General features: G+C 40.5%; 4 protein-coding genes across 6 annotated transcripts; 2 read left to right on the top strand and 2 right to left on the bottom strand.

Moving 5' to 3' along the window:
- The first annotated feature begins 1,101 nt into the window (after positions 1-1,101).
- LOC125774885 (uncharacterized) lies at positions 1,102-4,363 on the top strand. Its single transcript, XM_049445250.1, has 3 exons — positions 1,102-1,435; positions 2,023-2,461; positions 2,533-4,363. Exons 2-3 carry the CDS (start codon positions 2,070-2,072, stop codon positions 2,702-2,704), a joined length of 564 nt encoding a protein of 187 aa, XP_049301207.1. The 5' UTR covers positions 1,102-1,435; positions 2,023-2,069; the 3' UTR covers positions 2,705-4,363.
- Positions 4,364-4,437: 74 nt separating this feature from the next.
- On the bottom strand, positions 4,438-9,095 carry LOC125774833 (uncharacterized). Of its 2 annotated transcripts, XM_049445117.1 has the most exons (7): positions 8,948-9,095; positions 8,578-8,874; positions 8,201-8,491; positions 7,856-8,134; positions 5,764-7,791; positions 5,484-5,680; positions 4,438-5,404 (listed from the first exon to the last, which is right to left on the bottom strand). In XM_049445117.1, the coding sequence occupies exons 1-7, from the start codon at positions 8,949-8,951 to the stop codon at positions 5,393-5,395; spliced, it is 3,108 nt and encodes a 1,035-aa protein (XP_049301074.1). In that variant the 5' UTR covers positions 8,952-9,095; the 3' UTR covers positions 4,438-5,392. The 2 variants fall into 2 exon arrangements, with proteins under 2 accessions (XP_049301074.1, XP_049301073.1); XM_049445116.1 differs by having other exon boundaries at positions 4,438-5,680.
- Positions 9,096-9,147: 52 nt separating this feature from the next.
- Positions 9,148-14,847, top strand: LOC125774827 (uncharacterized). Its single transcript, XM_049445107.1, has 8 exons — positions 9,148-9,508; positions 9,579-10,106; positions 10,178-10,465; positions 10,569-10,949; positions 11,020-11,295; positions 11,446-11,616; positions 11,751-13,310; positions 13,459-14,847. The coding sequence occupies exons 1-8, from the start codon at positions 9,148-9,150 to the stop codon at positions 13,659-13,661; spliced, it is 3,768 nt and encodes a 1,255-aa protein (XP_049301064.1). The 3' UTR covers positions 13,662-14,847.
- On the bottom strand, positions 14,164-17,958 carry LOC125774871 (N(G),N(G)-dimethylarginine dimethylaminohydrolase 1). Of its 2 annotated transcripts, XM_049445225.1 has the most exons (6): positions 17,625-17,958; positions 17,152-17,371; positions 16,850-17,050; positions 16,205-16,267; positions 15,224-15,448; positions 14,164-15,145 (listed from the first exon to the last, which is right to left on the bottom strand). In XM_049445225.1, the coding sequence occupies exons 1-6, from the start codon at positions 17,663-17,665 to the stop codon at positions 15,020-15,022; spliced, it is 876 nt and encodes a 291-aa protein (XP_049301182.1). In that variant the 5' UTR covers positions 17,666-17,958; the 3' UTR covers positions 14,164-15,019. The 2 variants fall into 2 exon arrangements, with proteins under 2 accessions (XP_049301182.1, XP_049301183.1); XM_049445226.1 differs by lacking the exon at positions 16,205-16,267 and having other exon boundaries at positions 17,625-17,946.
- Between the last annotated feature and the right edge of the window lie 19 nt (positions 17,959-17,977).

Raw genomic sequence — 17,977 nt, 5'->3', positions numbered from 1 at the left:
AATCATTGAATTTCCAATTTAGATATTGCGTTAACATTTCATTCCTAATCTAATTCCGCCTGATCGATAGTCTATAAATAGGTTACATAGTTTTGTAGGCCATCGATAGGACACATTGCGCTCAATGGATGAGTGAGGGATGCATTTTAAATTAAACGAGCATGCTAAGCTTACGCGAAAGTTTTCTTCAGTTACACTGTGAATTATGCACATCCCCTCAAACAAAGTGTTTCTGTTTTCCATTTCGATCATGCAGAACAAGAATAGTAAATCAATTGTTTATCTTCATGAAGTTCAGTTTCCATCAAACCATGTGCTTAACCCGTGTTGAAAATGTCGCTTGTTGTATTTAGCACAATACAGTAGGTTTGGAAAGGTATTATATATACTTATAGACAAATGCAAATTACTTCTTTTAACATAAATGTGCATACTTTTCTATGATGGCTATAAAAGAATGTGTAAAAACGATCGTACCCATAACTGTAATAACCATTAAGTGTATCTGTGAATTGTAAAAATATATCCTTAAATTCGTTAAAATTCGTTGTTTAACTCTTATAACAGTTTTTTTTCAGTATTAGTGCGATCAGTTAAAAAAGATTTTATTACAAAGAATAAAATATGAAAAGAATAATAAAGAGCAAAGGATAGTTTTATTAACAAAAGATATTAATGTTTTCAACGCTGTTTTTATCGTTTAATAAAACATTTCCATTAGATGGAAAGAACAACTTTTTGTTCGCTCATCTATGTTCAACAAATTCAACAAGGTGTTTCTTACTGAAGGCCATATGGAGTAAAGATCTACTGATTGTATTTTTATGCGACTTTACCTACTCATAATTAGCTTATGGAACGCATAATTTGCACACACTTCTAACGGTATTAATTTAAACATCCGACAAAATTCAATCAGGGTGACGTTTGACGTTTATCCCTGCTCGAATTGTTGTGTCAGTTTTCTGAATAGGGCTACCAGAATTCGCTCGTCATTGTTGAGGAAAAATATAGAATAAAACGGTTATTTTACTACATATTCTGCTTGTAATCCGTGTACGAATAGTGTAATAGAGATATTCGCATACCACTAGAAATAATCCAGACTTTATTTATACTTTGTTCGCGACACGATCAACTAGTCACCCTATCGCTTGACCAATCGTGTACCTTCGCCAAGGGGAAAAAATAACAAAGCAATCCAGCAAGGAGGTCGACAAAAAGAACGAATTGAAACGCTCGGCTAAGGTGTACCAAATTTTCTCAAGTGAACAACATTTCCTGGTGGTTGTTGAAATTTTAGTGCGAAATTACGGCTATCATACAAATTCGTATCACTTTTTGGTTCGGAAAAAACCCTCTGGCTGCCCAAAGTTCGAAGTAAAATAAAATTGCGACGTTGTGAGCTGCATTTATAAAGTGTTTTCTCCTTGAGGTAATGAACTACAAAAGATGGAGGTGCTACCGGGTTTTGTTCCCTTCTGGTATAGTAATAGCGCAATCTTAGCTAACACCCCGTAGTGTAGCTGCGCAATGTTTTTCATTAAAAAAGTCTTAAAGTGCGATGTAGTTATTGTTGCAAGTTTGTTAGGACTGGTCAGCACGGCCAGAAAAGAAGAATAATTTCGACGAAGAGCGTCCTTCAACCTTACAGCAAAGGCTGCCTCAATTCACCTTGAGGCAGTGGTGTAAAAGCTGCAGAGTAACATCAATGGGGGTGGTGCCATGCAAACGAGTGGCATACAAAATATCAAGTGCAGTATTCCACCTTGCTAGATGTGAAATGATGGTCGTCGTTTTATCATGCAACAACACAGAGGAAGGGGCCATTCGAGGGAAGCACAGTGTTAGCCAATTGTTTATAATTAGCCCAAAGCGAAAGTAAACAAATAAATCGCATCGAGTTTACAAACAGACGCGTACCATTATTACACGAGCTAGGCCTAACTCGGGATCTTCACTTGCAGATGTTGTTACATAAAACATATTTTTCGTCCCTCTTGTTTTTTTTTTTGTTTCTAGTGGCCAACCCCATTCATTGCCCATCCATCCCTAAAGCAACGGAGCAAATGAAAATGAAGATGCCCGACAACAATATTGGCGGAAGCAGTTCGAACAGCTATACACACATCACGATAAATGCTGGAAACGTGTTCAACCGAGGCGGAGGAGGAGACGCTGACACCGCACGTAACACCGGGGTCCAATATCCGAATGATCCGTACGATTCGGACGCGGACAGTTTGAGCACACCACCAAACGAGGAAAGCACTGGCACAGCGGACGATTTTGCTGAGTACATGTGGATGGAAAACGAGGATGAGTTTGATATGCAAGAGATGCAGCGACTAGAAGAGGAAGAGCTGATGGACCAATGCATCGAGGCGATGATGATGGATGAAATGGCTTCCGCCGAAATTATGGCATCGGCGACACTGGTCGGAAATGTACCAAGGGAAAGGTAAGAGTGTGCCGTGCTGGCCATCAGGAAGCAATCATGATGATACTGTATCATCTACTTTCGCCCTTTAGTGGTTTAGTGAACATCCTGTCGAGTTTACAGCTCGATAAAGACCAGCAGCAGCAGCAGATGATCCGTCAACCTAAGGATGTTAACGTTGAAAAATCGACACTTAACCCGCTGGCCGCCGAATTTGTGCCATCGTTCGTACAGCGAACCCTCGTCGCTCCAACGTCTTACTGAATTTTGTCGGATGTAAAACATCGAAAAGGTATGCAAATACTCAATGCGAGCAAAAAGTGTAAAATGGGCGATTTACTATTTTATTATAATTGCCTTATTCTTTGTACGGCGAACGTTTGTAATGTAATGCATAAACATAGATCTAATAACGTTTAACAGTCCTACTGCTGTAGCTGCAATGGAAATGGTGATACAATTTGCGTATACTTTTCAGTGAAAAGTAACAATTTAGACACGTCGTCCGGACGACGACGATATTCGCGCACCGAGCATTCGGCAGATACCTGCATACTGGTGTCTTGCTGCCTTTGTACTTACGAAGGACGATCTCTGTATTTTGGTTAGTTGAGTAGTACGCAACACATGTGTGCTGGTTTTTGGTAGCATACAATAGAACGATTTTTAACACACTCGCTAGCATCACACGCGAATGGTGATGGGCGCATGCCGAGTGCGAACAAACGCTCTTCCATTGTGGCAACGAATTTGAATACTTATTACTTACGTAGCTTTACTTGCCCGGTCAGGGTGTACCATTTTTTTCTATTGGAGGCGTAGGACTTTTAATGTTGTTTACGGTGCAATGCTAAACGTTACATCCTTTATGCTACCGCAAACGGAAACAGTTGCTTGGTTGTGGTGTTTTCATCACTCGCGTGTGCAAAAAACGTCCAACATTATTACTATCGTGCGTTGGGTAGTGCAGGTACCTTTTTTATGTTTCAGCCATTAAAAAAAAAGAACAACTTTTTCTTCCTCTTTAATGAATTTCTCAAAATTATTCACCTTTGCGCTCGTGTACACTAAACAAAATGTCGAAAAGCAAATTTATCGGTTCCATAGTGGCCGTGTTTCATCATTAGATCATTGTTAGTGATTAGTCGTAAGCAGGCGGTCGTTGCAGTATTGCCACTAAACCGTAACTCACAAAAAAAGTATAAAAAGTCAACAAGAAAAGTCTGCTGTATGTGTTAGTATTACGATTGTTCGTGGCAAAACAGGAAAGTGCAAAAAAATCATGCTGGCTTAACAAGGAAAGGCGATCGAATTTGCCACAGAAATCGAACATTTCTTTCGTTACTAGAAAGGATAATGTTTCAACTGTGATACGATTATCGTTGATTCATATCCACTGTCGGGATTAAGTCAAAGCATTAATAGGTATGTATTTTTCTTGCCTGCCGGTCTCTTATCTACGTGCGAAGCATGTTGATTTTTAGGATTTCTGTTTGTTTTTCCTAATTTCACAAACCTCGACGTGCACCAGTCGTTCGTAGCGCAATAGAGTTGCAATAGAGTTCCGCTTGCATTTACAATCGGGATGTATGGATCCCCCTTGTACGCATATGGATGGAAGGTGGTACAAAAATCCGATGGTTTTTTTTAAAGGTCGGGTACACATAAGTTTTTTTTAGCGTCTATGATTTTAGCCTAAATACGCAACAATAAGAAAGCAACATGACACGACAATTAGATCTAGTGCTGCAACAGCAAAACGAAAAAAAATAAGATAAAATAAGCGCAAACAGGTTATTTAGAGCGAATCGAGTTTTAAGTGTAACGAAATCCTAATTGTGTGATAGTTTAGAAAAAAAATGGTCAAAACCGTTAAAAAAATGAAATAAAACAGACTGCACTAGAGTCTTCAAATAAACGAAACGCGATGATTTATTTGCATAACCGGTACATCACTGCTTTTGCGCTAGTATTTGATATTTAAAAATATTTGCATGTTTATAGTATGTCACGTAGTCACATATTTCACTTTATTAGTTTATCTGGTGGGCCTGCTGTTACAAATATTTCTATTCTAAAACGAGGATAGTGGGTACTTACAAACTACCATTTTGTACATTTCCAGCTCAGTTTCTAGCAGGCAGACGTTGCGAGATGGGTTGATTGTTCCAGGCGTGTTCTTGGATTTAGTAATGCTCTTTCTTCTGACGAACCCGATTTTGAGTTTAATGTTTCTATGTTTGTAAGAATTTACACTAACTAATTTTCACTCCCACTTTCATACTTACCAAATGGCAACACGATATTGTGTTTTTCTAGCGTGAACTTTCATTTAAAAATGTGCAAATCATATGTTGGGCTGCGCTTGATGATTTGCTAATCTTATGCTAGAGACACTAATTAAAGAAATATTTTATTTTGTTGCAATTTTACAGTAGAAAAAGACAATTTCATTAATTTCAACTAACTGTTCTGTCCTTAAGATCTATACATTTGTTTCTTTTCTATCGTAGCTAAAACTAAATTACACAGTTTTTCTGGTGCTAAATGCACAACACTTGTCTGGATGTTGCCACTTTATAATTTATATTATTTGATTAGTTGAACTATGTTCATGCTCAAATAATCAGATGTCATCTTATTTGTTTGTTGCGGCTTCTTCACCACATACAGCACCTTATGATAATTATTTAAAATTCTGATGTTTCGATCATCATTGCCTCTTAGGTATTTCAGTTTCATACCGTTCAGAGTAATTCTTTTGCATAATTAAATGTGGACAAGATTATATGTAGAAAAAGTGTCTTATTGGTTCTAGTCGCCTAACACCAAAAAGGTCTAACGACCTAGTTGGTTATGCCTTAATTTTCTTGGCGCACTTCTTAAGTGTGCCATGTTACCGGATAATGAGCCCTCTCTGTAGCTGCTTCACTTATGCTAATCCTCACTATCTTACGCCGTAGGCTGTCGGTGAACATTCAACCAGAGGATGATTTTTAAAATTTAGTTTTTTATAAAACGATGATTAAAATCCGTAACTTACCTTAGATGTGAAAGCATGGGGTTTCGCTTTGCAACGATTTCCGTTGTGCAGGTAAGTTATCTTGAGCGCGGCCTGCGCGGAAGCTTTCGTTTCAAACTCCATCACGCATATCTCATTTCCCGGCTGTCCTTCTTTCTTCATGTAAAGTATTTTTCCACAAGACTTGAACGTGTCGAATATGGCGAGTTCCGAAAACGCTGTGACAAAGATAAAGTTTAAAACAACATATTGATGCACATTAACAGTGGATTGGAATACACACGATGTAGTGTACACTTACGGCCATTACAACTAACGCTAACGCCACATTCCGAACTTGGTATGTAGCTAGTTCCGTGAATATTAACTCGTATTAGTCGTCCCTGCAGCTTGGTTAAATTATGTTGCAATGCCATGTATGCTTGATACATGGTTTCAAAGATAATGATCATAGTATTCGATTCAGGACACTCAGACTTTGCATTCGATACTAATTTAATTTTGCCATGTTGACTAAACAGTCTCTCAATGTCAATCTTGGTAACTTCCTTCGGAAGATTGGCTACATGTACCAATGGTTTTTCGAATATACGATAAATAGGATCTATCTTTTCCAAACCTTTCTTTTTGGAACTGTTCGCTGCAAAACTTTCGATCAGCTTCTGCTGAACAGAACCGTTTATAGATCCGCCGGGAGAATGCCACATATCATCGTTTGGCGATGGGGACCTAGAACGGAGCGATAAGGGTGGCGGTGAAGGCGCAGGAGGAATGGAATCATCATCATCAACGTCCTTATCGCTTGGTGTTGCTTGTTGAATTTCCGTGGCAGCTGGTTCTGTGGGGGTCATATCCTTAGAATCATCTGTCAGCACTATCGTTGTGGTGTTAGGTTGTACTCCAGCGAATTCCATTGTATTTGCACTACTGGCCGGTGGTGGAAGACTTCCCGGTTCACTTGTGCTACGGTAGTAATCTTCAATGATGGATAACATCTGCAGCTGCTCCGGGTAGGTGAAGAGCGTAAAAATGTTCAATTGTCGAAATCCAGTAGGTTCGTTTTTAAGATAACGTACTTTGTCGTCACCGGTCATTGACAAAAAGTATGGAAAGCTTATACACTGATTGACAATGTCACGAACCAAATTAAACTGGTCCATCATTGGCAGTATAGTGAAATTTTTACACTTCATCATTTGTGCTTCAACGGTTTGCATTAAGCCTCGCATGCGCGGACTTATCTCTTGATTGCCCATTTGAGTCTGCCCCATTGGCATCTGTCCTGCCGGTCTGATCATTCCGGCTGCCATTGGCATGGGCATATGAGAGCGTATTGGATCTGACATCCAGCTTCCTGAACCCAAACCCATCGGTCCCATCGACATGGGCCCTGCTCCATACCATTGATTATAAGGTGGTACCGGTAAATTTCTGGGTCCCATATTCGGATTAGGAACAGGGTATTGTTGCATCATTCCTGAGGCAACAGGTTGCTGTGCAATGTTGGAACTCATCAGAGATGATACAACAACAGGAAAACGACCAACACACATTACTTTCATTGCACGTGCGCGCCATTTTTCCTTGGCCATGCAAACAATTGCTTCGTTTCGCTTGGGCCGAAATACATAATTCACATCGCCTATCATTGTGAACCTATCGTACACATCTTCATCGGCAATTTCTTCCGTAAGATTGCTAACTTTAACGCACAACTTTGAATCATATGCAATACACTCATCGGCCATCAAAATTAACAGCCGTCTAGAGCACATGAACGAATGATTTAGTTTGCAAACCCGTTTCGCTTCCAGTTTGGTATCAAAGCTAAGGAAAACGACACCAATCGGGGACGAGTTGTATTCTTTCTGTTCCCGCATATTGATTACGGTTCCAAATTTTTTGAAATACTCTCTAAATTCCACCAAACCTAGCTTCGGGGCATAATTCCACACTTGGACTTCGTTCCGATAGAATTGTGGATTTGGATTAAAGTACTGTTGATTAAATGATGTGGGCAATAGTGACATGTTCTTGCGTTCTTCTACATCGCTAATGTGCAGTAAGATGGATTCTTTGCGCGACCTCTTCGGAGGTATGCGTGTGTCTGCGTAATGAGAAACACACGTGGGACTGATGTACTGTTTTGCTGTATACATGCGGATCACCACCTCCTCACCAGCAATGTGACGTATATCCATTACTTTCTTGGCTGCCGTCGCCGTGGCTAAACGGACTATCGTATTGTAGTTATTTGAATCTATTCGTTGTATGTACTCAACTAGCCCATGTTCTGAACAGGATTCAAATATCTCGTCGTTAGTTAAATCTAAAAATATAAAGACGCGATCATGATCGAATATCAATGCACTCTTTGGCTTTGCTGCACTTACACACACTAGTACGCCTAATGATTATGGTTTTGTCCGAATCATGCATTGTGTACCCCAGCAGTCTGTTGTAAATCTCCATCCCAAAGCCCTGAAAATTTAACGGTCCGTGGAGGAATGCTGTACGAGCCATTCTCGGCTGCTCGTAGGTCACGTACGCGACATTCGACAGCACACAGGTGGCCGACTTTTTCATTGACCAGTCAATAATCTTCCCAAATCTGCCCAAAAACTCGATAACATCGTCCTCCTCGGTGTCTCTAGGGATGTTTGTTACCAGTACTGTAGATATGCAATAATATATTCAAAAATGTGTCCACTCAAAATGTCTCGCTTGGCTTAACTTACAAGTAGTTTCATTTTCGGCTGCCGGATCGTAAACTAGTTCCAACTTGTCACACTTGTCCTTCATCTGTACATATGCCACCGGTTTTTTGTGTTCCAGAAACATGCTAATTCTTCGCTTTACTTCTACCACATACGGTTCGATTCCTTTGAGCGTCTTCTTCATCTCCAATGCACGCCGTATGGAAGCATTATCACTAAACGATACATACGCATAGTTATGCGATGGTTTCTGCACGCATTCGATGGTACCGACATCTTCGAAATAGTTGTACAGATCCTCCTCGGTGATATCTGAGAGGTGTGTGCATTGTAACCCATCAATTCATCGATAAATAAACAATTTACTGGTATATTCGCCTAGTTTGGAATGTACTTACGCTCGTTAAGATATCGGACCACAACTGATTGTAGTGGGGTGAAAAATTTTTCTGACTTCGTACTCATAACAAACAGTCGTTTATGTTGAAAAGTTGTCCCATTTAATTTTTGGAGTGTTTCATCATTGAGTTTTTCTACGAACTTTACGAATGCAATCTTCGTTGGACAGTAGGTGCACTTGTGCAATCGATACTCGAAATTGGATATTTTTCCGTAATCGTTTAGAAAACTTCGTAAATCGTCTACCGAAGCAGATTTTGGCAAATTACCAAAATAGTATTCATGTTGTTTATTCGCTGTAACGATACCACACAACATTAGCGAGCGACTGTTTGGGCGTGGAATGAGACAATCAACCCTACTACTTACCCATTGCGATGGATGTGGAAACGATGCAACGCAGAAAATGGAATTAGTCACCAACTTTACAATTCTTTCGCATTCGTTGTTTTGTAGTCAAAATAAGTCGGACGCTATATAGGTACGATCTTGTTGGTGCTGTGCGGCTTTTACCATCTTCTTTGACAGAACATCCGAAGAACGTTGGTTTGACAGATGGTTGGACATGAATGGTCTGTCATTTTGGTAGAAAACAGCAGCAAGCTACAAGTCGCAAATTAATCTTCTCCACGATGAATCCGAACGAGGTGGTTTACATTTCTAATATTCCGAAGCAAACTTCGCTGGGGGAGTTGCACAGTTTACTAAAATCATCTGGTAATGTAGTCGGTTCCACGTTCATGCGTGAAAACCGCAATGATTGCCGGACCAAAATTGCCTTCGTATTGTTCGAAAACGAAGACCAAGCCGCCGAAGCTTGCAACTTGGATCAAACCCTTTTTCAGTCGCATCGATTGAGCGTTATGATGTCCAACGACGATCGCAAGTTCCTGGCCGGCTATACAATAGTAATACATAACACATCTTCCGGTAAGTGAATGTGGCTGCGTTGCTTCCGTGGTGCATCTTTTATTATGCTTCTCCACTACACATCCCACAGACACCAGTGAAGAGGATCTGTTCGAAGCATGCTGTAGATACGGAAATGTCGAGACAGTACAAATTCCCACCAACCACTACGCGTTTGTCGGATTTTCCGAACGATCTGCTGCCCACGCAGCTCATCGCAAGCTGGACAATTCGATGCTGAATCAGCACCAGGTATCGGTGAAAGTACTCGACGAGGATGTACGGGTGCGACTGGAAGATTTGGATAGTTACAAAACACCACGGGTTTACAATGAACTGCTGCGTGCGAAGCAGCAATACTTTGGTAACCATCAACCAAGCCATAACGACATGCAGCAGAATATGATGGATCAAGACGATGATTTCCAAGACCAACAATACAATGTCGTCGATGTCGACGATGATCCGTTGGGTCAGTTCAACCAAAACGACTCTTGCGATGATTTCGTACCGCAACAAGATCAGCAAGCCTATGAAGAAGAGTATAGTCCATTGTTCGTCTATCGGCGTGATGTTCGATTTGGAAAGCTACGATTCCAAACGGAAAACAAAACGGCCGGTACCTGATTCCGAACAATACGCGTGTCATGCAAAGTCCTATGCTAATAATGTGTCTTTCGTATCTTTTAGTCAAAGTCGAAAATATTCCACGAGAAGTTTACGACGAGGATGTGGTTATTTACTTCCAAAAGTTCGGTCCCATCTTAAGCATCGAGAAAGGCATCTGCCTGAATGCATTGTTTTCTAAAGTTTACATGATCAACTACCTCGACGAAGAGTCACAGCAACGTGCTATAAACTGCTTTTGCCGACAAGTGGTACTGTCCGATATCAACTGCACGCTGTTCACCATGATACCCGGAGAAGCGCTACACCCAATCAAAAATCAATCAGTGCTGATTAACTATGTACCGAACTGTAAGTCATCAACCCTGTTTGGCAACCGTTTACTGTTACTGTGCGTTGTTACACGTTTACATTTGCTTTTTCTTTTCTTTTTTCAATTACGCTTATTCACTAGTCATACTGTACGACGAAATAGTACAAGCATTTTCAGACATTGGAAATGTTTTGTACGTCGAGAAAAAAGTTCGTAACAATGGCCCCACGATCGTGCATTTCAGTCACCAGATCAACATGAACGACGCATGTCAAATTGATGATATTGCTGGCATTGTAGTTTCGATTGTGCCAGTGAGCCAAAAAGATTTCATAAAATTTGCTTCCAGTTTGCCAGTGTTTCAGAGAGCCGTCAAAGGCAAACTGATTGGTACACCGAAAGGTAAGTACCTGCAGGAAATTGAAGCGAAAGAGGAACAAGAGAAAAAGGATAACATCATATTCAAGACGGGATTCGATCCGCATTACCGCAACCCTAATCCAAAGAAGTACAGTTTTGAAGGTACTTTCCAAATATAAGCCAGGATGGAAAAAGAAGCTGAATGATTAATTGTATCCGGTTTCATTTGCAGTGGTGCTTTACAACTGTCCCAAAAGCACAAAGTTTGGACAGCTGAAAAGTTATTTTAACCGCGCTGGTGCAGTCCTTGCAATGCGCCGTGAACCGAGCAAATTCGATCCGAACACGTGGAAAGTGTTCGTCAGTTTTGCAAACTATTTGCAAGCGTACCGAGCCATAAGGTTGAAAGGTAGGTTTGGTTTGGATAAGGATTTAATCTTCAAACACATCGCGGCGGAAAGCCCGAGATTGGACTGCGTGGAAGCTGTTATGGTGACCATTGATTCAGGTATGTTGCATATAAATGTTTTGTAATTATGTGTATGCAAGTGGAACATTTTATATACAGATATTTTTCACGGTACATCATTATTTCGTCGTAGCGTGTCTCTCATTCGCATTGTTAACTAACTATTATCATTTTTAATAAATCCATTAGAGGAAAATCTTAGTGTGGCGCAAGTTGCACGTGGATTTGTTAGATGTGGAGGTTTATATTTTGCCGAGAAAACAGCTCCAAACGAATTTATCATCATCTTTCGCGACATGAAAGGAGCACAGAGAGCGTGTGAAATTACTACTGTTGAACGTCTGCCGGCTGATGTGTTCTGTAAGTTGAATAACCAAGCCCCAAAAAGATTCTTCTTTACTGCACCAAATGGATGTTGCAGTCCAGTCAGTTTTGAAAGCCTATTATCGCTGGTTACTTATGATATCGAGTGAATTGTAAACCCACAATTACAGGGATGAAAGATACATTGAAACAGAAAGGGCGAAAGAAAATAGTTGGATTAAATATGAGCGCCAATACGGGTGTGGATGACGATTCGAAAGACCATCGACCACGCGTGCTGCTATCGGAAATGTTTGCCAGAAAAGAGACAAAGGAAAAGAAACCACCAGCGGCCCAACAGATTGCTCCACCAGCAACCGAGAAGCAGGAACCTTTAATAGTGGAAATCATCAACAAGCCTTGTGAGTCACCCAAGGCTTCGACAAGCAGCGCTCCACCTCCAGATATAAAAGGAGAGGATCTACGAAATATCATTGCAGAAAAGCGTATCATCAAATCGGAATGCCAGGATCAGCTAAATAATCTCGAAGAAATGGAACGCTTAATCAAGCAAAAAGAGCAGGATATCCAGCGTCGGCTTCAACAATTGGAAAAGGACGAGGCAAACGTTACGGCTTTGCTGCCAACTACTAGCACAAAAAGGATCAAATTATCTGAAGAGAAAGCCAAGGAACCAACCAGTTCTAAATCAGAGCAAAGCAGCAAAGGAAGCGGTAGTGGAAGCAGTCAGCGCATATCACCGATCCGAGCGGAAGCATCGTCCAGCAGCCAGCGGATTAGCACACATACGACAACGATAGCAAACATTCCCACCTACCCAGGTGATAACAGAACAATCTCGGACCAGATGCGATCTGTATCGCCATCGGATCGTTTAGCCCACGAACGGTACATGCAAATACGGGTGGAAAAAATTGCTATCACACAAGAGTTGGATTCATTACGGCAACGTTTTGACTATCGCAAGGGTTCTCGGGTGGATGCATTACGGGATCTTCTCGCAGGGTTGAACCGCGAGCAAAGGGAAATACAGATACAGCTAGAAGCGAAGAGGCGCTTCAGGATGCCAGATGACGTAAACTATGCGGGAAGCTCGTTCGATGCCTCTCCATCACCACCACCAAGACGCTACAGCAACCGATCTTTATCGCGGTCTCGTTCACCGTATCGTTCACCGTCTCGATCACGGTCACGTTCTCGGACGCCTGGAAGATATGTACATTCGCGAACACGCTCTCGATCACGTTCGCGCCGTTCGCGCCATTTGACACGATCTCGGACTCGTTCGCCGTTACGGTTTGCGCGCGTATCTCGTTCGCCATCTCCCCAAAGCTCCCGCCACAAGCGTCGCAGGACAAGGACTCCATCGAGGGAAACTAATTCATCGTCCGTGAGGCGAGGCTATTCGCTGGAAAGGGATATGTACCACATTGGACGCTATCATACAGGCCATCTGAAGCACAGTGTTTACGTAGGAAACATCAGCTGCAAAGTGACCGAAAGGGAAATAGAAGAAATATTCGCACGTTTCGGCAGGCTGGCGGATGTTGATTTTTCTCGTTACAAACGTCACGGCGAGGCCTATTTTGATTACACGAATCGCGAACATGCGTTCAAAGCCTTGGAAATGAACAACGTTAAAATATCGGGACGTCGTCTACGGGTAGCTTTCAATATCGATAAACCATCGAACAGAGAGGGATACACAGTTTACTTTACAGTACGACAACGTAAGTATATGATAAACATGACTTCTTTGCACTACTGTGCTCGGCAAGCGTGTATCGAGTCTACAGATGTCGGTTGTGTTTGAAGAAAACAAAATTTGACATGTACTCCTCCTTCCTTCTTCGGTTCTGTACCGTGCCTCTCTTCCAGCGACTGATGAGCAGACAATCTATCGATCATTTGCATCGTATGGCGAGATTGATTTTATTTGGTATCCAGAAAACGAATTATTCGGTACCGTATCATTCCGACGGACTGAAGATGCGACCGATGCACTTGCGGTGAATAAGCTCATCGATGGAACGCCGATAAAATCGAGACCGTTTATAGATAAAGTTAATGCCGTTCAATGAACGTTGGCTAGCTTTTGTTCAAGTACAATTCAAGTCACCGACCTGCTAAAAATTCAAGTGTGTGAATATGAAAAGCTTGTTCATGCATGATATAACGACAAAGTTGTACCACAACCCGGTGGTTGACACACCTAAAGCTATTCGCGTTAAAGCGTTTTAAAATTCAAAAACAGACTTGATAAAAACACCCATCCCAGCAATAGAATGGTCGAACAATAAGTGCAGACGATTTCATGAAGAACAAAAAATATCTTGAAGGTATTATAACTATCTTTTAACAAATTAATTAAACCAGTTAACCTTACTGGTACACTAATGTTTATCTAGATCTGAAACTAATATTATTGTGAGTCATCTTTCGATGAAAGTTACATATATATGTACTTCAATGTAGTAGGTCCTAGCAAGTGTTATCATACTTGGCAGTTTCATTTTGCGGCATCACGGCATCATTAATTTTCTTTCAATATTTGCTCCATAACTCTCCAGGAAGCTAGCATACTTATGAAGAAGCTACAATCATCTTTATTCATTTGCCAGAAGATTTAAGTTGGTATGTAACGTACAGGTATATTAGAGAAGAATTATTGTGTTGTGTTGGTTTCCGTGAGCACACAAAATGTACCTGTTTTCGGAACTAAAATCTAGGACTGTAAATATTGTTCTTTTGCTCATCTTTTCTCCACAACCAACAAGTTAGGCGGAATCCAAAATATCGATTTATTTTTAGAGTTAAATTTTAGTAGAGATTGCTTTCAGGTTAATATCAGTGGAACGAATGTTTATGTTTATAAAAAAAAGTTTATTCAAAACAAGCTTCGAAAGCGCAGATCATGAATTGGAGTTAATGGTCACAATATGGTTATAATGCCCATTTAGGTGACTAGTATCGACAGATGCCAAGCAAAGAAGTTTAATTTTTCCTTTGTTATGCCGTAGCATGCCAAGTAAAAATACATATGTGCGTTTGAAATAGAATTACGAAGCATCGCCCAAAAACTTCTAGAAGCGACATTTGTAGTTAAACGAGCTAATGCAGTACCAACGTTGATTGTTGTTGCCAGCGGTACGAATACGTTTGACATGAAATGTAAACTTAGTGCTTTTAAAATGTAGTAACATGCGTTGCTAGAGACGCACAGCTTACAAGAAAAAGTTACATAAAAAATAAATAATAAGAACTATTCATTTTTAGGAATCCCTAATCTCTGATACAATCATAGTTCCTCGGTTATTGGAATATAGGTACGCAAATATAGGGGTTTGTTTCGTTTTTTGACGATACCGAAGACAAAATAAGTTAAATATCAAACAAGAAAAATGTAACGTATCCCGTAGAGATTGTGTCGATGCTTATCTTACAGACTTTTAATATGCTTGGAACGTTTCACCAGAATGGAGCAAGCAGTAAGACCGTTGGAAAACTTGCCCAGTTCGGACATGTACAGCATCTGGCGTGGATTGTCGATTTTCTGCGATAAAATCTGGGAAGATTGTAGTACAATCAGTCATAAGGGTGAACTATTCCTCGAAACAAAAAAAGATGTTGCCATCAAACCTACCTGCGTTGAAATTGGAATTTCATCGACAGATCTTGTAACAAGCGTGCCGTTGATGTACAGAACATTAGCAGCTGCTTCTTCCTGCAGTGTCAGCGTGTGGTATGTAAAAGTAGCTTCCCTTTCGATCCGTTTCAAGATCTCTTGTGACTCCTTGCTGCGGCTAACACAAAGCACATCTGGCCCTCCCATGGAAACATAATACTTGAGATGATGATGCTCTGATACCTAATGGAAATGAGAAAAGGCAACACTTTTAACGTCTGGCAGAGAGATTGAGGGGACAAGCAAATATAGGAATTATTGATAAGCAGACCAAGCAGTGGTGTAATGCTTAAACTTTAAGAAGACATAAAAATATTCCATCAACTGTTCTGTCAAGCATACTGGTTGGCGGACTACGCTTTAACAATGCGAATAGAACAGCATGCATTCAGTGCTCGTAAAGAAATACGAAAAATGGCATTATTGAATGCTAGATTATAAAACAAAACAAGATACACATTCGTGTAATATATCGCAGCATATGAAATACGCGTGTCATAAAAACATAAAAGTAATACGAAACTGAACAAAAGAATTTTGCTACTACAAGTTTACCCAAGAGGTAGATAGAAGCAACTGAGCAGAATTAATAAATCATGCATTAATAAAAGTGTACAGAACATTTTTAATTTGTTTCATACGTCGGTAAGTTCCAGAAAATGTGTCAATCATCGTTGTCAGTGATAACGGATAACTTTTAAACGAGACTTAAGCGAACAATTTGCCCCGAAACTGATCATTACGATGAAACAAATAAAACTAACGTGCGATTCGTCGTATTATTAGACAACATATATGTTAAGCGGATCGGTACGAATGTTATGCTCTATAACGCTGCTTTCAAATAAACATTCTTAAAAAAGTTGAAATAAATAAATAAAAATAGCTTTTTTCTGTTGTGTTTATCAAACACACGATAGCGTAATGTTTCTTATCAACCTGAATCACTCCACTGACTAAATCCAACGTAATAGGATTCACCACATCGTCTACGTCTTCTACCTATGATACAGTGGTGCACATTGTGCGTTCGATGCCGCAGATTGCATACAACGATTCAGTTGGGAAGCAAGGACAGTGTAAAATGTAAGGATCAGAAGAATGGTGGAGATGTTGGCAAAGAGAGAAAAAGAGAAAGAGAAGTGATAGTGAGAGAAGGAAAGTATAATAACAGGTGAGTAACAAACAAAGGTAATCAAGCGTTTCCACAAACGTATCACGATATTTTGCAAAACGTTATGTTCGATTTTAGCCTCTGTTCAGAGCATTGATGCAATGTTTTGCTAAATCTAGTTTTAAACGGACTATACATGTTCAGACAAAACGGAAATTGTTCTAAGGCCACGATAGCGTATGCGTTTTTAGCAAACTACACAATGATACAAATGAAGATGTAAGCACTAGTGCCAACAACGACGATGGGCGGACATATTTACACTAATGATTACACGATCATTGGTTATATTTAGGTTAGCTAGAGATCAGTTACGAATTAGATGTAAAACAAGGTGAGTATCAGAAACACATACAGCACTGATGATAGTAAATGAAATGTACATCGAATCATAGCACTGCGAGTTATACCTTTATCGGCACACAAGGATACTCTGGAAAGGCGGCCGCCACTGCTCGTGCACCAGCCTCGTTGGTCCACTTACTGAGACCAACGAAAAACTCGCGCCCAGTAAAGAGTACATCGCCGCCGTCCAGTCTAGCGTTTGGATCGGCTATTTCGGCTAAGGGAAGATCCAGTTCCTTCTTCAGTACAGCCCGTACAGCTTCAACCTGCAATATTAGAACAGAATTGTAAAATCGCTTCCGTACGCTGCATCAGTTATGAAAAAAATAAGATCATAAAAGGAAAGAAAAAAAACATATATACTAACTTCCTGCACCCGATGAGGATCACCAGGTCGACAAATTAGTGCTATTCCATTACAAACTACGGCACAGTCTTCGACGAACGGACATTCAGGGAGATTTTCGTCCGGTGGCAGTTCTATCACATCCAGTCCTAGATCACGTAGCATTTTCACATAACTTTCATGCTGCAGTTTGGCCTCCTCCAGATCGATTTCTCCACGTGTTCTTAAGGATAATGGAATTCTATGGACCGAATACACGACGTGACCGATGTTAATCGATTACAGCAAAACAAACGAAAAGCAATAATATAAAATTATATAAACTTTAGCTTATTTAACGCATTACGATCGTGTGGCACATAGATGGGAATGGGCGTTGTACTACCGTTCATTATTGTACTATCCATCACAACAGTTGGCCTTAATTTTTGTTAACGATTTGGTCAGAGGTCAAACATGGTGCTGGGCCTTTTTTAGCAAAGTACAATACATACCTGGCAGTGATTGCGTGAGTATAACGGAAGGGTGACGCCATGCCTAACTAAATATGTTTTCACGTTGACCAAATTAGTACGGATGCCGGACAAATGATAGAGTAGTTAGCTACCGAATGGGGTACTATGAGCACATTTAATATACAAAACAGACGCTCTACACTTTAATCTTACGGGAAGCGTGTTATTGGAAGGGAAAGAACACACACAACTTAAATACACATTCAAACGGCAAACACCGACATTGGACGCACCCTAAGTTTTGCACTCAACCAATCGATTAGCCTTACTGCCTTTGTGACCAGGAAAACGAAATTGTACTATTCTAAATTGGTTCGCCAAATTTTGGTACG

Source organism: Anopheles funestus, chromosome 2RL (assembly GCF_943734845.2).
Source record: "Anopheles funestus chromosome 2RL, idAnoFuneDA-416_04, whole genome shotgun sequence".
NCBI classification, from domain to species: Eukaryota; Metazoa; Arthropoda; class Insecta; order Diptera; family Culicidae; genus Anopheles; species Anopheles funestus.
Note: the sequence above shows the minus strand (reverse complement) of the source record. Positions and strands in the feature narration are given on the sequence as shown.